The 24,163-nt window shown below is 32.7% G+C and overlaps 1 protein-coding gene across 1 annotated transcript in view; it reads left to right on the top strand.

The window, feature by feature from the left end:
• Positions 1-1,420: 1,420 nt before the first annotated feature.
• LOC132724513 (uncharacterized) overlaps positions 1,421-24,163 on the top strand; it is a 79,007-nt gene continuing 56,264 nt past the window's right edge. Inside the window, exons 1-16 of the mRNA XM_060709380.1 lie at positions 1,421-1,536; positions 3,876-3,957; positions 4,496-4,559; positions 5,499-5,584; positions 6,901-7,024; positions 7,898-7,964; positions 8,367-8,567; positions 11,296-11,431; positions 12,454-12,567; positions 12,900-13,109; positions 14,794-14,923; positions 15,455-15,672; positions 15,979-16,165; positions 17,732-17,880; positions 18,338-18,508; positions 18,653-18,958. Coding sequence (XP_060565363.1) covers positions 1,507-1,536; positions 3,876-3,957; positions 4,496-4,559; positions 5,499-5,584; positions 6,901-7,024; positions 7,898-7,964; positions 8,367-8,567; positions 11,296-11,431; positions 12,454-12,567; positions 12,900-13,109; positions 14,794-14,923; positions 15,455-15,672; positions 15,979-16,165; positions 17,732-17,880; positions 18,338-18,508; positions 18,653-18,958 — 2,275 coding nt within the window. The 5' untranslated portion in view covers positions 1,421-1,506. The remainder of the gene's footprint in view (positions 1,537-3,875; positions 3,958-4,495; positions 4,560-5,498; positions 5,585-6,900; positions 7,025-7,897; positions 7,965-8,366; positions 8,568-11,295; positions 11,432-12,453; positions 12,568-12,899; positions 13,110-14,793; positions 14,924-15,454; positions 15,673-15,978; positions 16,166-17,731; positions 17,881-18,337; positions 18,509-18,652; positions 18,959-24,163) is intronic.

Here is a 24,163-nt window from a genome sequence, read left to right as displayed (position 1 = left end):
TTTTCAAACTTTGTTCCATTTTCCTTTGGGTGGCATCTCTGCTGTCTTTTACCAAATGACTGATGTCATTGTTGTCAAGCAGTTTATTCTCATTACTTGAATCGGGAAGCATCGGAGCATTATCCGGCGTCACCGGGACAGTACCGGTATTACCAGTAGCTAAACCGTGGCAAAATCGGTGATGGTCGGGATAGATCGTGATAAAACCGTGTCTAGTCGGGTCACCACCGGGATAAACCGAGAATTCACCGGGTTAGCATCGGCACTTACCGCATACGTATATCAGGTGCTATATCGGCTACTGAACTGGGAATACACCTGGGCTATGTCGGGGATGTGTAAACGCAATTTGATTTTTCAGAAAAAACACCACGGAACCCCTTATAAATATTATTTATGCTAAATTCAAGTTATGAAGCCTAAAAACATTTTCGAACCAGATATTTGAACCCTTCGGCCCATAAATTGGACACTACAGACGCGGAATGGTATTCCGAGTGCATGGGGTTCGAGTCCCTGCCAGGCTGTTACATATCAATATATATATCTGTAAATTAGGAAAAGAAAGAAAAACGGGAAGGAACTGTCTAAATTTAATATTACCCAAAATAGGATTCGGACAGTCTTTGAAGAAACAACAAAAGATAGTAAACTAGTAAATGGGGCGGAGCGACTAGTCTGATTACTATCACATGATGTCTGACAACCTCATATCGGATATTTTGTTACGCATATACACATAATTGCTGAATTGAATATCAAAAATGTTGAAATTAAATAGTAATTAAAACCTAATCGTATGTAAAATAGGATTAAAACTAATCTTCGGCGTAAAGCACGTAGAAATCTGGTATTCACCACGTACGATGTCACAAACTTTAATGTAAATATCACAATAATATTTCTTTATATAATATTTCTTTTCTTCGAAAAGACATTGAACATCTTTTACATGTTTAAGAAACCCGAAATTTACAAAATATATTTATCTAAGATATTCTTGAAAATCTCAATAGTAACAGACAGAAAACACGGTACACAGTGACTACTTAAACGTTTAGACGAACGCAGACGCACGCAAAACGTTTATGGGGATAACAAACGCACGCTTTCAAACGCACGATAAACGATACACGAAAAACGATAACAAACAAAATTACACTGCGATTGTAATCGCTAAAGTACTGAGATTAATGTTTTGAAGTTGTCTGCAATAGTCATATTTTCAAAAAATATCATGAATATAAAAACTGTTTTGTTTTGCCTCTTATCCTTGTGATAACAGAGTCTAAATTCATAAGTGTCATGATAAACTTGGGAAAAATAATGACTGAAATAGATTATTGTAAAACAAGTTTTACTTATACTACGTACTTAATTGCATACATAAGTAACAGGAAACGTCTTGTTGACACACTTGATTACAAACAGATTGATATTTGGAAATGCTTGACTTTCGAAACAACACGCAATGTTTGCGCATTTAAATTGAGTTAAATTCACAAGATGTGTTCATTATTGGTTTATTTACTTCCGGTAAGTGATTTAATTATATATTAGTTAACTACATTGTGCAATTATATTAATATAATTTTTGAAGGTTTTTTAATGTTTTTGTTGTTGTTTTTTTTTGAAAATAGTAAAAAAAATAACCATTTATGACTGAAGTATGGCAAAATACACAATGATAATCATTTATGACTAAAATATAGCAAAAAAAAAGCCACAAAAAACACTGGCATTTAAATTTAAATGGTAATCATTTATGACTGAAATATTGCAAAAAAACAACACACCTGCATTTACCCATTTGTAGCATTATTGTTTTAAACAGTTGTATTGTGTATGGTGTATTTGATATGTCGCAGTAAATAAGGCCATCTTTCAAGTTTTCACTCCTGTTTGAATTTGTTATTTTGTCCGAAGTTTCAATCATTCAAGATTAACAAACTTTTCTCTTTTTCTGAAAATAAACACATACGAAATATTTTCCCATTAAGTACTTGGAATCACATGTAAAGAAAAGAAATATGTTAGCGTAAATGATAGACAGAATATACTTGTTTGAAATATTTGCAATACATCTTTTCAGTTAAGTCTTTACGGCAGATGAAAACTGTTGTTTTTCTATGGAATAGTACATGTAACACGTCTATAATGCTGAAGTATCGTTTATTGACTGATTTGATACAGATCATGGAATGCCTTGATAAAATTAGTAGGCGGGGCTTATTAGTTATACATTTTGAGCAATGAAGGTATACACAACAGTTCTCCCTCCTTATTATATTAGTCCATTATCATAATTATAATCATTACTGATAAAGTAATCAAATAACAAGATGGAGACAACTGGTAGAATAATATAACAACATGAGATATTCGAGATTAATCAATTCATAAACCAGATCAAACTATTGACTTATTTTTCTTAATTCACCTTTGACTTTTTATTACAGTTAACATAAGTTCATTTAGTGAAATCTTTCAGCATAGTAGTGTAATTTTTAATTAGATAGCACATTTACTGTCTGCTCGCTCTCGAATGTTTATACAGTTACGTAGTCATCTCAGTATGAGAAACGATTAGGTGGTTTGTATGGTGGCTGATTTGTGCCATTCCTAATTTCGCCCGGGACCCAGCCAAGCGAAAAGTCGAGAACTAACAAGTTAAAACGGCGGGTCGCGTGACAAAAACACGCTACTTAGCGAGGGCGAGGTGTTAAGTTTAATGAATAAAACTTCGCCTCGCGCGGGGGCGGGACGAGATTTAAGAAATAAACGGCGGAGTCGCGGAGCGAAAACACGCTTATTAGAGCCACGCAAATAAGCGTGTTTTCGCTCCGCGAACCCGACATTTTAACTTGTTAATTCTCGACTTTTCGCTTGGTGGGGTCGCGGGACGAAAACACGCTTATTAGCGGGTGCGTGTGGCAAAGTTTTATTTTTTAAACTTCGCCCCGCGCCCTGGCTAATTAACGTGTTTTTGCTCCGCGCCCCCGTCATTTTAACTTGTTTCTTCTCGACTTTTCATTTGACGGGGTCGCGGGACGAAAACACGCTGATTAGCGAGGGCTTGCGGCGAAGTTTTATTAATTAAACTTCGCCCGCGCTCTCGCTAATTAGCGTGTTTTTGTCCCGCGACCCCGCCGTTTTATTTCTGAAATCTCGCTCCGCGCCCCAGCGGGACGAAGTCTTAATTAATATTTAACTTTGCCCCGTGCCCGCGCTAATTAACGTGTTTTCGCCCACGCCTCCCGCCAATTCACTTTAATTATTTTCATTTAATGATGGCATTTTATCAGGATTACCAGTTAGTATCAAAGTGTCATTTTTCCTTAACACTTCTCGAACTCTTTTCATGACATCAGGAAAAAAAAAGCTGAGCCCATATCGACTTCCATTCGTATGGGTCTGTCGTCTGTCTCTGGTGTGATGGTGATTTTCCTGCTTGATCTTTTGGTCACAGATTTATTTTTTAATCATCACAGGAACGTCGTCGTTGCTCGTAGCATGTACGTCTCGTGCACCTACTTTCAGACAAATACTTTTTATTTGTCCCTGTGCATTACATGCATGACAAATGACATTCTTAAGGATGCATGATTGTCATTACCACAGTGAATACATTTTCCGTTTTGTTTCTCGGAAGAGCTCGCGTGCGCCGCTTTTTGCCGTGGCCTGTGTTCAACTCTTCTCATAGGTTTCCTTTTCTCACTCTCATTCACATTTGCGGTCTTTGACTGAAGTTCTGCGGCTTCCCTAATTGCTGTTTCTATAACAGCCTTTTTAAAACTTCAGTCCTCCATCGACAAGAGTTTACGCTTTGTGTTCTCATCTTTAAGTCCACAAACTAAGCGGTTTTATATTTTCAGGTATTTATGACACATTGGAGCCAGATTGTCACGAGAGATATTTCAATTGACCAAATACTGGCTGAGAATGATGGTAATAAAGGTATGAAATAAAATTAAATGTAATTAAAACATCATTAAAAACAAATTTTCAAAAATAGCATTGCATTAAATTTTTATATTGAAGAATATTTCAGCTTTCTGTGGCTGTGTTGTTAATGTCGTTAAGTTTAAATAATTTTTGTCTTTAACCGCTATACCCAGAAATATTGGAGTTTTTCATGTAAGGAAGCTTTCATGGAATGTTGGACGGAGGGACACCTGCTATATTCCTCCGCCAGTAAAGCTGAAGAGTCGCTGTATCACAATTACATTGTCAATGTGACTTAAAACCACAAAAGCAACAAAAAATTACGACTTCATGAAAATATCATTCAATAATCTACTACAATTTCTGTTTGTCTGATAAAGTATAAAATTATTATTTTCATTTGCACTTTGTGCGTTATCACTTTATTTATAATACAAACTTTAATCGAAATATTTACTTTCTAATAACCAGAATTAATTATCGATAAATGTGATACATTGTTACGTATCACAGAATCAACTTATGGAACGAAACCTTTGATTAATTTCAGAGTATGTCAGCGACAATGAAAGTGCTTTGATGGAGCTTGATATGATCGTAGATAAAATTGACAGGTAAGAATGTTACACTAAGTAAAATAATTCAGCTACAGAGTTTATTCATAACAATATTCATTTCCATAGTTAAAGTTTTCTGGTCGGATTTGAAAAAGACATTTTTGTCTCTGCAAATCTGCACTTACTGTTTACCGTATATTACACGAAATCGATATATCGTTAATATACAGCAAAACATCAACCATGATGCTGTCGTGATCATCGTGAACACAGTTTATAGTTTGTGTCATATATTCACATTTGGTATGACCCAATCAATTTCCGAAAAGATAAACCTATGTACCTTCCTGAAAACGATATCTAAATAAAGATTACAAAATGGTCACATTTTGTTAACCCTTCATTTATATAATAAGATGAAGTTACCTCCTCTTTTTATAATCCACAATTTGTCTCTTCCTTGGATGGCCCCTGATCACAGGTTCGACTGCATATATTTGTTTGCTTTACTTATGAACTTAAATATTTACAACAAAAACATTCATAAGTAGCATCACCATCATCATCATCATCAGCAGCAGCAGCAACATAATCATAATAATCATCGCTTTTACTGGTGTAACTTTAATTGGCACGGGCATCATCCTCTAATGTAGCAGACATACTCAGTATTGAATTACAATTACATTGAAGTTGTAACAAGATGCCTAAAGAGGAGTCCGATACTGACGAAAGTAGAAGTAAACGACTATGTTGGATTTTTCTACATATACAATACCGCGACTAAAATGTATATCAGCAAACAAGTGGTAGGTACATATAGGACAATAAATCATTATCAATATATCGACGACAAAAGAATATTTGCGATGATCATTTTAATGTTTAAAATAGTTTGTGTTAAGATAGATATGCGTAGTTATATAAGAGCAGCAGGTTCTTGTAGTTTATTTTAAGAAAAAAATTGAAATCTTCATTTCATTTATGTCCATCTAGTCAGGAGCGTTACCGTGCAATTGTTGACAAAGACGAATCATTACGTTGGCAGAGAAATATTCCATTTGAAATTGGCAATGGTATTGGTAGGTTCTGTTTTTATTGTTGACTAGTTTTTAAAGTTACATTAAATAAATATATAAAAATATTTTGCCGTCGGCCTAAAAATCAAACATTCTACAGTTTCATTAACCTTTTTAATAGTATTGTTGTAAATCTCATCAAATATTGTTAATAAATTAGGATTTTAAACGGGAAACCCCACGGTAACACTAAAGTTCGTATACGAATTCTAACATGCAAATGAAGACTATAATGAGCTCGTGTATGCGCTACGTCACAGTTTTATAGTTGCTATCCGGAACACAGCAAAAGTGATATTTTCTTGTGCAAACACAGTTTTACCGTTTAAGCTTCACGGTGCACTAAACCTGGGGTTCAGTAAAAGTAATCATCTCGTAAAAAGATTAAATTTGTATGAAAACATCCGTTACAATGCGGAAATATACCGTTAAATTAGGACTGCCACTTATAGTCATGTTTGTTGATTTAATATTGATGCACGGATGATCCGAAGGCGGAGTTTCTCATGCAAACAGAAATTGTACTTCCCATTTCGCCACAATGAGGTTACCTATTTTCATGCTAATAAAACTCATTTTGGTTGTTTGGACACCAAAATAAGACCTGGAGTCGATATAAAACCCAATTTATTAATGAAATGTCGCTATTTAGTTTTTTACGAAATTTATTAAATGTAACTTTAATTTATGATATAATACATATGTTTAGAATTTTTTAATCTATATTTCTAACATAGAAAACATCAGAATAATAAAATGATTAAATTATATAACATGCTTAACATTTCTATTTCTTGAAATCATTATCGTTTGTGCTGTCGTGTCTGTTCAGTAATTCACCGACTTGGGGGGTCTAAATCAGAAGTTCAATTACATATTGTTTTGAGCTTTGAGTGATTTCGTTGCTTGAATGTTAACCGAAATAGATCGGATTTTTTTCCCTGAAGTGTATCAGCTAAATATACACTAACTTGTTCAAGGCCTAAAATTTACAAATAGTTTTCAAAAGCAAACAGTTAGCGTCTGAAATTTATTTTTTGCAACGCATGTTAAATCAATAACATAAATTTGACAGAGACATGCCGAAATTTTGTCTAACCTTTGGGACATAATACAATTGCAAATGATAATGAACGAGTGCATTGCGCTTTAACTTATTAATATGAATGTCTAAGCGGACATCATTGTGAATCAAGTCTTAATTTGACATTTTAGAATTATAGACACTTTTTTCTAATGCCTTATATTTACACCATTGTTTTTGACCGAGACTATTTAATAATGATCGAAATTTAAGTAGATGATTCATTTCAATTCAGATGAACGACAGGAACTAGCTATCCGACGGGCAATTCCTCTGTGGGAACAGTACTCATGCCTTAACTTCTATGAAAACAAACAGGTGTACAACAGAATAGTGTTCAAACTTGGATACCATAACTTGTAAATATATAAATGAGCCGTGTCACGACAAAACCAACATAATGGGTTTGCGACCAGCATGGATCCAGACCAGCCTGCGCATCCGCGCAGTCTGATCAGGATCCATGCTGTTCGCTATCGGTTTCTATACTTGTTATAGAGTTTGTAAGCGAACAGCATGGATCCTGATCAGACTGCGCGGATGCGCAGGCTGGTCTGGATCCATGCTGGTCGCAAACCCATTATGTTGGTTTTGTCATGACGCGGCTCAAATGTTGATATGCATTTCTATTTTGTCTGTGTCTCAAGGATCATTTACATTTTTTGAACAAGGCTTACTTAAATTAATAAACAGACTTGTTCAACTCAATTCAACACTTGCTGGTTGACGTGCGTTTTTCAGCATTTTTTCTTTGTTTTTATCTGTGACTCATTGAATCATATGATTTTGAAATTATATATTTTACTTTAACTGCTAACTTGCCAATCATCATCATCTTGATATGGTTTATTACTTACAATTCTACTAGAAAAACAATCCTTTTCGTTCTTTTGATCTTGCGCTGTCAGTTTTTTTACTGTCAATGTTATTTTTTATAAGTTTGACATTGTTAGTTATTTTCTATAGTTTGTATATAACCCGAGTTTTTTTTCCCTTAAGAAGGTTAAAAGTTGTTTTTTTTAACTTTATCCAAAACATTTTCAAAAATATTTTCGTACTTTTCTGTACATTCGTACTTGTTTCTTTTTTGGTTCATGTATCAGTAGTTTTACATAGTTTTCAAATAGATATTTGACTTTGGTCAATATTATGTATTACTGTAATAAAGTAAGTTTACTTTACATTGATTTTTTGTCATTTGAGTAAAATGGTGAACTGTACTATTTAAATAGGTGTGCGTCAGAGGTTGGAATGAAACAAGGACCTCAGATAATTTCTCTTGGGGAAAAGTGCTTTGAGGTATTCTATTAGCAAATATTGTACATTATCAAACATGGAATTAAACTGTTGGTAATGAGAGTAACATGACACATTTATCAAACCATTTAGCTAGACATTCTATCGATTGTGACAGATAAAAAGTAAGGTACTGGTGCGGTATTTAGCACGTACATTTGTATATAATATGTTGGTACTGTTTTTATACTTTGTATCGATATAAAACGCATGATAAAATTTTCTAATGAGTAAGGATTATGATGAACTATTATATCTCTATATATTGCAATACATTTGTTCGCGACTCTGATTAAATCCAAATAAATATTTCGTTTCGACAATTTTTTAAGTATTTCTATGGTGCTTAATGCTCAACGATAAAAATTCATTACATATGCCTATAATGCACATTTTTTATTTCAGCCAGAGATAATTCTTCATGAGATAGGACACGCCCTGGGATTCTATCATGAACATAATCGTTGGGACAGAGATAATTACATTGAAATACACTACGAAAATATTGAACCTGGATATAATAAATCCTTCATGAAACAGAAACCAGAATATACGGATTTCAATCATGATTATGATTATTTAAGTATAATGCACTACGGACAGTATGTAAGTATACACTTTTCTTTATGATTGGATCAGATATATATTAAATAGTATAATAATAATAGATAATATAGATAATCATTTTATTTGAAATTTAAAAAATAAAAAGTAAATTGTGATATGTCATTCGTTTTTTTTTACTTTCGGTTCAAAACACCTGTGATAAAACTATTTTCTTTATGTAAGAAATATCATTGAAAAGAAAATCAGACACTTTTCTACAAATAGGTAAATTGCATTTAGTACAATTTGTAAAAAAACAAAACTTTTTTTAAAATTTTGACATTATACTTTTTTCGTATGTTTCCCCATTACATATCAAAATGATTTCTATGAATTTGATATTATCATTAACTTGCAAAGTAATTGTCGTTATATCATTCATACATGTTAAAGACATCACTTGTTCCTCCGTGCATGAGTTCAGGCACGAGTGGTTGCCTGAGGTTCAGCATTAATTCTCCCCTGCCGATAGAATCGGGAGGAGGATATTGTTTTGGCGTTGTCCGTCCGTCCATTCACCTTTCCGTCCGTCCGTCCAAATTTCCTCTCCGCGCTAGTTCTCTGCAACTACTGGCTGGAATTCAACGAAACTTTATGGGAAACTTCAATACCAAGAGGGGGTGCGCATATCGTCGTTTTGTTCCAGCCAGACCTTTAAACTCAAAGTTATTGTCCTTGATGAGTGATTCAGTATGCATATAGACCAATAATAATTTCCGCGATATTTCTCTGCAAATGCTGGCTGGAATTCAATGAAACTTTATGGAAACCTTCAATACCAATAAGAAATGCTCATATCGTAGCCTTGTTCCGGTCAGAACCTTTAACTCAGAGTAATGGCCCATGATTAGTTTTGCAGTATGCATATAGAGCAAAAATCGTTTCCGTGCTATTTCTCTGCAACTCCTGGCTGGAATTCAAGGAAACTTTATGGAAACCATCAATACCAAGAGATAATGGGCATATCATCGCTTGTTCAGACCATTTAACTCAGAGTTATGGACCATGCTAAGTTATGCAGTGTGCATATCGAGCAATAATCGTTTCTGCGCTATTTCTTTGCAACTACTGGTTGGAATTCAATTAAACTTTATCGGAACCACCAATACCAAGAGGATTTGCGCATATCCAGGCATTCTTCTGGTCAAACCTTTCGACATAGAGTTATGGCCCTTGATTAGTCATACAATATGCATATAGAGCAATAATCGTTTCCGCCCTATTTCTTGAAACTTCTGGCTGAAATACAAGGAAACTTGAGTGGAACCATCAATTCCAAGAGAAGATGCGCAATATTCAATGCTTTGTTCCGTCAGATCCTTTAACTAAGAGTAATGGCTCTTGATTTGTTACGCAGTATGCATGTAGAGCAATAATCATTTCGGCGCAATTTCTCTGCAACTGTTGGCTGGAATTCAAGGAAATTTTATGGGAACCATCAATACCATTAGGAGATGCGCATATCATCGCCTTGTTTCTGTCAGACACCATCAAGACAGAGTTATGTCCCTTAATTAGTTATGTAGTATGCATATAGAGCAATAACCGTTTCTGCACTATTTCTCTGAAACTACTGTCTGGAATTCAACAAAACTTTATGGGAACCAGTAATACCAAGTGGAAATGTGCATATCGTTGGTTGCCTTGCTTTGTTCAGACCCTTCAACACAGAGTTATGGCCCTTGATTAGTTATGCATACTTTAGAGCAATAATCGTTTTCTCGCTGTTTGACACGGAATTCAACAGTCAATACCAAGAGGAGATGCGCATATCTTTGCCTTGTTCAAGTCAGACCCTTCAAAATAGAGTTATGGCCCATGATAGGTTATGCAGTATGCTCTTTGTTTCAACTGCTGGATTGATTACAACAGGACTTTATGGGAACCATCAATACGAAAAGGAAATTTGCTTGCCGTGATAAATTTATATAAATAAAGCCATATGTCTCCAGTTGTTGTGTAAGTAATAACCAGTACTCGGCGGGGGATTTTAATTCAACGAATCTGCTTTTTTTATTTTGAAAGAGTTGGATGCGAGCTACACTGATATAATATTGTTTTTTGTCTTATTTCTAATTAAGAAGGATTTACTTTTCATTGACGCGTCTATAGTTTCTCGCTAACATAACAGTACTTTTACGTTATAAACTATATTTACTACCATTATTTACCATACATATATATTTACATGCACATATTCAAAAAAGAAATACGTAATGGGAAGTGATGAGAACGAAATACGTCCAGTGTTCTTTTTGTTTGTCGACTTTTGACGATCTGTAGTGTCTCATTTAATTTTGAACGATTTTAATAGAATTTTGAATAATCATACTTTGCGATAAAGAAACGCGTAGTGTTAAAGTCTAATAGCTCTACCAAATGTGTGTTTGTCTCAGTGAATATTTGTGATCTTATTCTTGTTTTCAAAATATTTCAGGTATTGATTTGAATGTTTATGGATATTCATGGCTAATAAGATAAATATAAAGTGTCAAAACTCATTGAATTTGCTTTATCTGGTCAAGGAAAACCACTACAGATAATTGTTTGCTTAAACAAGTTTTATTTCTAGGGTGATCAAAAGGTTAATCGAGGTTATCTCTGTTACATTATAATAATTTTTATTTCTGTTACAAGCATTCAACTACACAACCTGCCACATACATTAAATGCTCTATATTATTCTAAATAAGAAAGTGTATATTTAATATCCTACTCTTTTTTTCAGTTTTACTCAAAGAATAAGTCTGCAAAACTTATCACAATAAAAACCAGAGATCCAGCATTTCAAACTAAAATAGGAATGGTCAAGCATCCGAGCTTTCAAGATTATAAAACTTTGAATGCTATGTATAAATGTGCAGGTAAATCTAAGGTTTTGGCTGAAAATAGTGTTATTTGGTTTGGTTGAATAAAGTGTTACTTTTTTGGCTGGTAATTGTGTTATCTGATTTGGCTGAATATAGTTTTATCTCAGTAGGTTAAATATAGTGTTTTCAATTTGACTGAATATAATTTAATCTTAACTGACTAAATACAATGTGATTACATTCATAAAAACAGAGTGATGTATTCAACTCATGTTGATATATTTTAGCTTGATTTTGTGAAAGATACCTCTGGAGAGTAAAACGTCAATTTATTATACATGTTTAACTTGTAAAGAAATTGTGTACTAATTATATATCATATATAATTATAAAAAGAGCATTCATTTCTTATGTACACAAATTTAAAATGTTAATGAATAACTCACAACAGAATGTCATAAAGAAATTATCTATGCAACTTTAGCTAGAAAAACAACTGGTAGCTTTTTCCAACTAATTTCAAACATTAATTATTATAGTCTTAATATCTAATTCATGACTGTGATATTATCTATGTAATACTACTTTTCTCGTATCTAGATGTTTTATAAATGTGATAATATGTTTATATGTATGTATACACGACATTAGTGTTGATGGCAATAGACATTATGTCTGTGCCTTAATAAAATCTTGAATCTTGAATCTATATTGACAAACTTAACTTTATCATTTAATGTTACAATATTACTGAATATTGTTTTTCTTTATTTAGTTGTTGAACTTTAGTATTTCTAGACAAAGTAAAAGAGCTGCAATTTTTATATTTGTGTATCTAGAGAGATTTCGACTTGATTTAACTTTTAAAGAGAATATTACGTAGAAAAGAACACTTTAAAAACAGCTAAGGATGTAAATTTACTACCGACCAATACAATTGCAGTCATTTATTGAGAGTTATTTTTAATGTGTCTGCAATATTTTGTTACTGAATAATATTCATCAATTTTTATGTAAAATCTTAGCAATGTTCCTATAAACAATTGTATACATGAAACAACTTCTTTTATTTGTAGATATCTGTTCCACCAAAGTCGAATGTCCGGAGGATGGATTTGTTGGAAAAAATTGCCAATGTTACTGTAAAGGAAAATCTGAGGATAAATCTGTTAGACTTTGCTTTCAAAAAAGTATTTCTAGCATATCATTATATACCCAGAAAATAAACATATCACTGCATAAGAATTATAGTTAGAGTTTTGCCGATTCCCTTTATTATCAAAACCTTACCATTGTCAAAGATAAGACAGAAGAAAAAAGAAACATAATTTGAAACACTGTATAAGTTTTTTATAATAATGCTTAGAAAATAATATCAATAATAATTTTAGAACAAAACTAACTTAAGTCATATCTGTTTAATAAGCAAATGATTTTTTTAATGTGAGGGTTTTATTTTTGTTTTGTTTTTCTAACCACAACAAATAAATATTATATAAATTTGTATATATAAATATTTCAGAGGAATGTCCGAAACCATATATTAATGAATACTTATTTGGTGTAATGAACAAAGACAACACACGCCCTGTCAACATGACCCGTACATCGTTTCCGGACAAAACAATTTTAAATCTCGTCTCAACAAATTGGAATTGTACATTTAATTCTCAGCTAATGTGTGAAGGTGGTCAATGGGATAAGGCGATATCAGAATGCCCAATTGCACTCGGTAAGGTTATTTTTTACACCTGTATTTGACAAAGGAAATGTTAGATGGCGACTATAGGACTCGTAAATAATTTTTGGCGGGTTTTGTTAAAAAAAACACCATGCTTCAGTTTAAAAAGATTAATATATTTTGTAAAAACTTTACTGTACCAAAGAAATAGTTTTATATTAACTGTTTAAATGCAAAAGAAATGTCACTGATAACTTATAGCTACAAGGGTGCGTAATGTCATATTTCTGTTTGTTTGAAATTAATATATCAGTAATGAAATATTGATATGTAGGTGATTATGTATTGAAACCAAATTTTGGTTTGATTATACATATGTTTTATTTTACTCAGTATGAGTGAGTTTGTATTATAATATGTATTATAATATTAGGAATGTTTTATTTCTCTCAGAAGGCAAAATCAAATATTACCTGTACCATGTCCTAATTTGGCTGTGAAGCAGAAGAGTTTAATATGATTTTGAATAAGACGCGTGATTAGCCTCGGAAGGACACGATATATTTTTACGAGTTGTCAATAAAAAAAACCCACAAATACATAAAAATATTCACATACATCAGCCCAATTTTGAATTTCTGGATATGTTGCAAAGCAGTTCTATTTACATTTTCTTCGAATGGAAATACAAGGTTTTATTATATCCGTATATCCGTGGACTGTTTAACTGTATGTAGTTGACCGAGATTTAATATCATGAAAGCAGCCTGAAATAAAATTATGCGTGAACACGTTGTCTCCACCTAAAAGGGAACTGTTTTGCATTTAGACTAAAATCATCGGTGTAAGAGCTGTTACATTAAACTGTCATAAAACATCTGAACTTTCAATGACATTTAAAAACTAGAAATCAGCTTTGTTTTGAAAAAAAATATCTTTTAAAGTTTTGTATTCCTCTTGTGAGATGATTTTGATAGTGTGTGCGTGCGGACATAGTTCGGGTTTCAAAAACTTAAATATCCGCCTTTTATATAGTAAAGCGAGGTCACACGTGTGCTGTTTTATTTTAATTAGGTTTGGTAACGGGTCTGATGCCTTTAATGTCTCATATACATGTACTACGTTTATGCTTAAATTTTATGTTTTATCGTTTGCTTCTTAAAGTTTATGTATCGTCTCGAGTCGAAACGCTTCCCCTTTAATTTCAACAACTGCGCAGATCTTAACAGACATTTGTCTAGGAAGCATTCGGTTCTTCTTAAGATATGCAGTGCACAGCTGACTATTCCTTGCAGCGATTTTACGCGCTTGTAAAAGATTGCTGCATTATACAAAAATATCAGTTTATCTTCTACGGCCAATATTTTGGATGAATTTCGTATCGGAATATTTCTTTTATATAGTTTTAATATAAATCATACATCACTTCCGTGACTTAATTAACTTTAATGGCTATCAAAAACAATTTCCATCCTTGCTTTGACCTTGTGCGTACTTCTGTTTTGTTTGGTTTCATGCTGGGCTCCGTGTCGTTCTTTCTATGTCGCTGGATTTTGTGCTGATATTCTTACTTTTTGCAACAACCGCTCATGTTTATATTTAGCTGATTGTTTTGTACACGATTTATAATGTATCAACCTTGTTAAGCGATGGATCAGTAGATAACTAAACATAATGTTTATGTAGGTCACTTTAGAAAAGCAAGAAACGATAAAGAATTTTCTTTCAATTTGAGATATTGGGGTTACTGATGAAATAGACGGTGTCATTGAAATCATTTTAAATGAGGAATATCGTGGGTATATCTGTGATGATGATTGGGATGATAATGATGCAACTGTTGCTTGTAAAATGCTTGGATATGTGTAAGTAAACCACTATTTATTTTTACAGTAAACAATCTACATCATCCAAGAAAACGACAAAGAAAACAATCTCAAAATAAGTTTTGAAATTTTTAATAATTACAGGGTGATGATAATCGTTTTCGCCTAATTTTACCATTAGTTTAGGAATTAAGATTAATGATAGAGATAAAATTAATAATTCCTCAAAAAGTGATGTGCGTTTTACAAAAAAAAAAGAGTATTTGATGTTGAAAATGATATTTTTCTCTTATTTAAGTGGTGATTATAGCGTACAGTTTGATATTGATATACTTGTATTTATAGGTGAGTGTTGAAAACACATTTAATCAACAATATTGTGGAAACAAATATTGATGTACATACATGTATATGAAAGATATTATAACATATAAGGTATATATTTGCATAATTTTGTTGCCGTTACTGGGAGTGATCTTCTTCAGTTCATTCTACTTAACACTCATTGTGGGAAAACTAAGCTCAATTACATTTTTTAATAAAGTATTTATTTTATACATGTTTTAACAGGAATGGTTTGGCTGACTTTTCAAAACCTAAAGAGGTTAACGAGTCATTACCTATTCTCCTTGACAACGTTCAGTGTAGTGGCGAAGAACTTTCTCTCGCTGATTGCAAACACAATGAATGGGGAAAGCATAACTGTATTCATTCCGAAGTTGTGTCAGTTAAGTGTTTTGCCGATTCATTTACCAAACATATAAATGTTACCACGAATTTACCTTGCGGTAAGAAAAAAATGTCTTTAACTCTTTTTAAGTTATCATTTTTGTGCATTTTCTAGTATTTTAATTTTTATTTATTTGAATTGACTAAATCAAAATATATTATTACATAGGATAAAAACCTTTTAAACATATTGTCTCTAATTCTAATGACTAAACTTTGCACTTCGTTATATGCATCGCCTAAATCAAATGACATGGGACTGTTATTTTCTTATCTGTTGAATTTTTAATTGTATTTGCTTCTTATTTTACTTTTCGGCTGAATTTATCCTTTGAAAATTTACCTGTGACGCTGATAACCTTCAGGTGAAATTAAAGTAAACCATTCAAAGAGAAGGAAACGGCAACTTCGGGTAGCTGGTGGCTTTGTTGCAAATAATGGTATGAATCCATGGCTAGTGGGAATTCAACGAAAGAAACAAGGATGGAATCATTGGTGTGGTGGGACAATTATAAATAATGAGTGGATATTGAGTGCTGCTCATTGTTTTGAGTAAATGTTTCCTTTAATTTTTTTCCTTTAAAGATCGAATTTTATCTGCAACTCAAAGGTAGTTTAAACTTGCAAGAAGTCGTGAGGGATATTGAAATTTCCGTTATTACTTATGTGCAGACTTGATAAAATCAAATACTTCCGAGGCATTTCCCTTTTACCAAATGTTTGTAAGTACAATGAATTAAATCTGGAAACCTTCCACTTTGCAATATAACTGTATACTGATTATGTTTTATATGTCATGCCCATTATCCACAGAAAAAAGAAAAAGACCAGTAATTATCAAAGTATTGCAAGCAATACAATAGTCCCCTACCGGTAAAAAATACAAGAATTCTGAAGGTAAATGGTCATTAACTATGCCATTGTGGAAAACATGAATGAACTTTTGAGTTCTTAGTTTGTATCATGGAAATGTGTAAAGTTATGTGTAAAATAAGGTTTCTACAATGGATACTCAAAAGATCAAATTTTCTCAGGATGAATATGTATAACTAATGAAACTTGTCATATATATATATATATATATATATATATATATATATATATATATATATATATATATATATATATATATATATATATATATATATATATATAATTTCAAGTTCAAAATGAAAATAATCATGAACACCCAGGCGCTAGACTTATAGATGTAATCACATATGATGTTGATGTTAATATTTAACATCTATTTGACATTTGAAGTAAATCAATGACGAAATAATAGTTATAGAATAAATAAGAGAAATTAAAAGTTCAAGGGGGAGATCGTTCTTGAGATTTATTAATCTTGTCATATTATTATGATGTGGGATTTTGAAGTGTGAAGTAAATCATTTAAGAAATGACGAAGTTTGAGTAAATATATCTCAGTTCTATGCTAGAAATAGTCAACCTTTAGTAATGAATCTTCTCACACATGACTTGAGCGATAATAAGGAAAATTTACTTGGAGTTTAATGTAGATACGTTAAGAAATAAAGAAGTTATGAAAAAACAAGTAACATTTCTTCATGAAAATTCTAAAGGTGCAATAATATAAAGCATTGCCACATTTGATATTGTTGATAATAGGAAATATATTATTGAAATTTGAAGTAGACACATAAGAAATAAAGAAGCTATACAAACACACATTTTTTCATGTTAATTCTAGCTTCAAGGGTGTAATTTTGATTATTTTCAAGGGTTTATTAGAGTTGTTACGAGTGTTTGAAGAAAAAAAAGACATTCATAATCTCCAGACTGTTGTCTAGCCATATTTAAAGATTCATGAAAGTATTTTCTATGCTTTTGCGTTATCTTGGGATTCAGCTTTCTTAGACTGACGGATTGACGGACGGACAGACAGACTGACCGATGAAGGGCAAACTTAAAATTTCTTCTGTTTAAAACGACTGAAAGTCGAATTCACACACACATTTTCTCTGTTGTTTCCGTAATTCTTTAATTCTTTTACTTCATTAACAATGTATGTATAATCTTAATAGATAAAATATTTAACGTGAACTTAATGAAAAATACATGCTTTAAAATGAATCTGTATTTTTATGATTATAGTGATTTGAAGCGACAGTATGATGGCATGAATGTAAAATTAATTCTGGGGGACATACGAGTGATTGCTGGAGACCATGATCGTACCAAACATGACGAATATGAAAAGATATTTTACATTGAATATATTGTTAAACACTGGAATTACAGTGGTAAGTACTCATGTCTCTTAAGCATGTTTTCAGTTGGTTGTATGGAAATATTTACGGATATGCATTATAAACAAAATTTTAAACATCACAATTCCAGTCACTGTTCTATGCAAGTGAGTTTATTAAATAATTTTGATAGTATATTGTCATGTTTGTTCATGAAAGGTATATTGTTTTCGTCTATCTTTTCCACATCTGTAGATTATTTTCATTAATTTCAGTTTTAAGTTTAAGCTCTACATCAACTAGCTGGTGCTAGGGGGCGTGAGGGATGTTGCACTTATTCAGCATCCTTCATGTACAGACTCAATCAAACCGAGTCTGCAATTCTTATGCAATTTTGTTGTGATTAATGCTTCCGAGGGATCACTTTGTTTCCAGATTTTTATATTCAACAAATTAATAATTTTTTATTCGTTGTTTTGAATATTACATTAGTTCAGACTTTTCGTTGCAGAATTCGAAAGACGTTACTCTAACAATGATATAGCGTTACTCAAAATAAAGTCATCCGATGGCATAAAATTCAATAACTATATACAACCAGCTTGTTTGCCTGAAGAATTTACCCTGCTTTCATCCGAAACTAAATGTCATGTTTCAGGATGGGGAAAGGAAAATCAACTTGGTAATTATAATAGTATATTACATTAAACCAATACAAATGTTTATATGAAGTAAAGAATGCGTTTAACTCATTGATTATAACAAAAACATAAGGCCGCTATTAACTCAAAACTATAAACTCAAACATAATTATTTTTTACATTAGGTTCACTATCTGAGAAATTAAAAACAGCAGAGGTACCGATAACTCCATGGCACGACTGTAAAACATTCATCGACAAATATCCCATTGATTTTAAAAAGGTGATATGTGCTGGTGATATCAGAGCTGATGCATGCCAGGGAGACTCGGGGGGGCCTCTCATTTGTGAAGTGAACGATAAAAACACGGTGATTGGAATTACATCTTGGGGTAAAGGTTGTAGTCAAGCAAAATATCCTGGTGTCTACACAAAAGTTTCGGAATATATCACATGGATAAATGATCAGATTTCAAACCACGGCTTACAAGGTATGTATTTTTTCTTTAATTTACTCTTGAAGAAATAAATTCTTAACAAAAGCCAAATGAACTACTGTTTTTGTAGACATCTTTTTGTCAACTAAAACATGTAAAACATTTAAATAAAAGGTAACTACTAAAATTGCATTTTGTATTTACATTAGATTCTAAAGCTTAACCTGTAAACGAAGTCAAATGTCTGGAAAAAAATAAACGTTTTTAAAATAAGTATACTTGTAGTCAATATCTGCAGTTATTCGATATTTTCGCCTTTACAGAGGTCTGATTAGGCAATTCAGTTTCAAGTAAAAAGTTAAAAATTCCTACATTTCACTTTCTTCTTTGTAAAGGCAGGCGCAAAGGCAATCATGGAGGTGTGATTATTTATGTTAAAAAATTAAACAATCTTCACAAAGACCGATCAAGACCCAAACCTTTTGAATGTTTTTAGATTGAACTTCAACAGGCCACCTAGTGATTATTCGATTTACCATAGCGTTAAAGGCGACTCTTGTGTCCACTCCAGGTACTTGTTTGGTGCCTTCTGGGTGTCCTGCTTGGGTGTGTCCGGGGCGGCGTCCTGTGAACGTTGCCTTTGCCTTGTTGATCTTTATTCTTGTTATCTTATCTCTAGCTGTCGATACTGGTTTGTCACAATGTTCATCGAAGGCTATTTTAATTTTAACTTCGAAAATCGTAATGTATTTTCAAAGATAGTTTCACTTTTCACGACCTTGTGAAATTAGTTTTTGAACTTCAGGTCTGATATTTTGTGTCTTAGAGCGAAAATGTATTACTGTCTGGTGACTTTTTTCTTGATCAGGCTGTTCAGTTTCAATCTCCTGTCTTGTTCTTTTGTTTCTTTTGGGTTTTTTTGTTTTGTTTTTATGCCGAATGTTTTGCATTTTCTGCGGAAGTCTGTCTGTCTGTTCATAATTTATCGAAAATCTGACAGTAATTACCAATTGCTCCTTGAATGACTGGCTGCCAATCCTATATGATTTCTGAATAAGCGACGAGAGACAAATGTCTTTCTAAAAAGCTGGACTTTTCGCTCCGTGTCCCACTAATTAGCGTGTTTTCGCTCCGCGCCATCCCCGTTTTAGTAGTTAAATCTCGGCTAATCGTCCTGTGCCCCCGCTTATTACCGTGTTTTTGCTCCACGCCCCCTCCGTTTTATACATTCCTTTCATACCCACGTAAATAAGCGTGTTTTCGTTCGCGTCCCTGCAGTTTTATTTCTTGAATCTTGCACAGCATCCCTGCGATGCTATGTTTTTAACTTGTTAATTCTCGACTTCTCGCTTGGCGGGGACACGCGGCGAAAACACGCTTGTTAGCGGGAGCACGGGGCAAAAAAAATGAGCTTTTTTAAATAATTTGGCAGGGCGCGAACAGCAACAGACTGATAAACGCCCTTTAACAATAAATGTTTCTTTTCCCTGCCCCGCCGTATTACAATTAAATCTCGATTTTTCGGCGCACGCCCTCGCTAATTAGCGTGTTTCGCTCCGCGCCCCCCGCCATTTTAACTTGTTAATTCTCGACTATTTGCTTGGCGGGATCGCGGGGCGATAAAACGAAGTGGCTAAAATCAGCCACTATACCAATTATTTCTATTACATAAGATACATAACATGTTAGCAACATTATCAATTTTGTCGTTTTGAGCGTTCTTTAGCGACTCTGGTTTTCTGTATCTTTTCTTAACGATTTACTTATATTTCACCAGCAACTTTCCAGATTTCTTTGTGACTCGATGCACTGTCTTAGGTACCTTTGCAACTGTCATATTTTTCATCTTAAATATTTTCAATTCTCTCTGTTAAATAAGAGAATTATTGACTCCGAATTCATATGAAATTTTAAGTGTTATGCAAGTTTGTTTAACGTTGAAAACGTTCGGTTGTAAATATATGTGAATATTTGAAATTTTCACATGAATCTAGAAACAGCATATAACAAAATATAAATATATGTACTTGTATATATCAAAGAATCTAGATATTTCGAAAACATTGAAATTGGAAATACATTAGTTTGATCCTGTTTAACGATAAAAATTGTGTTAACTGTTTAATATTTGAAGAACGTTTTGAAATTTCACTCATGATGTTGACTTGGACTCATTGGTTTCATAATTAGATATGACTATATGGTAGCAGTTTATTGTATGAATTGAGTGAAATAATAGTTTTGATATTGTTAATGTTGATAATGTTAAGTGTTAAAATGTTCATAAGTTTGGAATTTTGATTTTTTTTACAGTTATAACAGAATACTTGTAACCGTTAAAAGTTGAACAGAGTGAAAATTTAATAATCATTACAAATGGACAGTGTGTTTTTAAAAGTGCTAAAATGTTTATGTTTCTTAAAATTTGTATTAAAGTATATGTTTTTTAATGTTCAAAATAATATTTAATTTGTGATTTTAATATTTATGAATAATGCGCTTGGTAGTACAACTACTGCTAAAACTGCACTTATCCAGGAGGATAAGTTAAAACAAAGGAGGGGGAAGTGTTGTAGTATTTCAATATTTCAGAATATCATAGATGAAGATCTAGACAAAGAAAGAACTATGTCTGAAATAGAGAAAGCTATTTTCAGTCAAAATAATTCTAAATGAAGTGGTGCTGACTCCATAATGAGAGAAAAATATAAGTACTCGTATCCAGAAATATAAAACTTTACGCTTAATTTATTTAACATAATCTTTTTTGACAGGGGAATACCCTCGGGAATAGGGACAAGGCATATACCGAAAAGTGGTAATGTAAAAGATCCTAAAAATTATCGAGGAATAACTTGATAAATATCATAGCAAAAATTTATTCACAAATTCTACTAAATTGTCTTACTTTATGGTCTATAAAACATAATAAAATAACAGACCATCAGTATGGGTTCCAAAAGAATAAATCAACAATACTTTACATTTTCATTTTACACTCATTTGTAGTAAAAACGCTGTCATTGAAAAAGAAATTATATGTTGGTTTTGTAGATTTTGAAAAATGCATCGACAAATTAGAACATGCGTACATTTTTAATAAACTTATACAACAAAAGGTAAGCTCAAAATTCGTAAATGCCATTAAAATCATGTATAGTAATGTTTACGCTACAATTCGATATAATAAACAAATATCACAAACTCTGAATCAAATACCGGCGTAAAACAGGGAGACCCGAGTTCAAGTTTGATATTCTTATTTTTCATAAACGATATTATAAATTATATCAATGCTAATATTGAAGGAGTAATCAACTTTGATGATTTAACATTACCCATGCTACTTTTTCCGACACTTCTTAATTTGCTCATACACCGGAAGCACTACAATCTATGTTAAATGGCCTAGGTACAAACTGTACATGGAATCCTAAAGTAAATACAATAAAAACAAAGATTATGATTTTCGAACAGCGTAGACACACTTCATATGACTTTTATTTTAATGAACAAAAATTAGATATTGTAAACCCATTCATATAACTTATAATTCATCTTTTCAATCAAACTGCTGAAGGCACTGCAGTTGGGACGTACTTGAAGGATCAAAATTACCTTTTTCAACTATTTCGGGGGCAGATTATTCAATGAGAGAAGGGTGATGCCGGTTGATAAATATAAAGTGCACAATTTAGTAAATGAATAGTAGTTGATACAATTATTTATGGCACACATGTTCAAATATAATATTTAGGTTACATGTACGTGATGGCCCATCACACACTGTTATTGGCACTTTCTGACAAGAGCAACAAGTGAAATAAGAGCTGTTAGAGGAATCTGCAAGCTCGACTACTGTAACACATGACATGATAAAGGGAGATAAAGCTATGAAAAAATAATCAATTGTGATATAAATATATTAAATTTGCTGTATCAGTATCAAGAAAACACTCAAATGGTCAATAGTTTTGCATCACAATATATGAATGTGGCCATGTCATTAAAACTTATGATGGCTTTTGTACACTGTACTTCTCATGCTAATCTCTTTCACTGCGTGAAGTTTCAATCAAATTCCTTCAATATTTTAATCCTCTCTCTGAACAAGTATCATGAAATAATATGAACGGAGATAATTTAAAAACTAAGTAATGTAGAATTTTGGTTATTTGACACAGCACATCTGCTCACTAGTATTTACAACTGTTAGATATCATTGAAAAGATTTACTCCAGACAACCAATATTTTAAATGTTGATGTATTTAAGTGATGATAATTGTAAAATTAAGCTAGGAAAAATTTTGGTTCTGTAAACTCTTTTCCAGTATTTCTCGGGACAAGCATTATTAAGTACAGGCATTATTAAAGGAGATCATAAAAAACTAAGGAATGTAGTTATGGTTCTTTGACACTTTGGCAAATTCGAGTCTGTATAACTGGGTGTAGTTTCAGTGATAGTTTTGAATAAGCATTTTTAACTTAGGGGAGATAAAAATAAACACAAAGCAAGGTAGAGTTATGTTTCTTGAACACTGCACTTCCTCTCAAAAGTCTCTATCACTTTGTGAAGTTTACATAAAATCCCTTAAATACGTATCTAGTTATAATCATATTCCGGACAAAGTGAAGGACGGACGTCTTCCTAAGTTCACAATGTGGGTTTTTAGCTCACCTGTCACAAAGTGACAGGGTGAGCTTTTGTGATCGCTTTTCGTCCGGCGTCCGTCCGTCCGTAAACTTTTACTTTAAATGACATCTCCACATAAACCACTAAGCCAATTTCATCCAAACTTCACAGGAATGTTCCTTTGGTGGTCACCTTTAAAAATTGTTCAAAGAATTTAATTCCATGCAGAACTCTGGTTGCAATGGCAACCGAAAGAAAAAACTTTAAATATCTTCTTTTTAAAAACCCAAAGAGCTAGAGCTTAGATATTTGGCATGAAACATCTTCTAGTGAGTGTCTACAAAGTTTGTTCAAATAAAAGCCATGTGGTCAAAATTGGCCCGCCCCAGGGGGTCATTGATTTTTCCTATATGCATATAGTAAAAACTTAAAAAATCTTCTTTAAAAGAACCAAAAGAGCTGGAGCTAAGATATTTAGCATGAAACATCTTCTAATGAGTGTCTACCAAGTTTGTTCAAATAAAAGCCCTGAGGTCAAAATTGGCCCCTCCCCTGGGGGTCATTGATATTCCCTATATGCATATAGTAAAAACTTAAAAATCTTCTTTTAAAGAACTCAAAGAGC

The sequence above is a fragment of the Ruditapes philippinarum genome, unplaced genomic scaffold (assembly GCF_026571515.1).
Source record: "Ruditapes philippinarum isolate M1 unplaced genomic scaffold, ASM2657151v2 ctg3642_1_1_1_1, whole genome shotgun sequence".
Taxonomy (NCBI): Eukaryota; Metazoa; Mollusca; class Bivalvia; order Venerida; family Veneridae; genus Ruditapes; species Ruditapes philippinarum.
The sequence above is the reverse complement of the archived record's forward strand: the minus strand, read 5'-3'. Positions and strand labels throughout refer to the sequence as shown.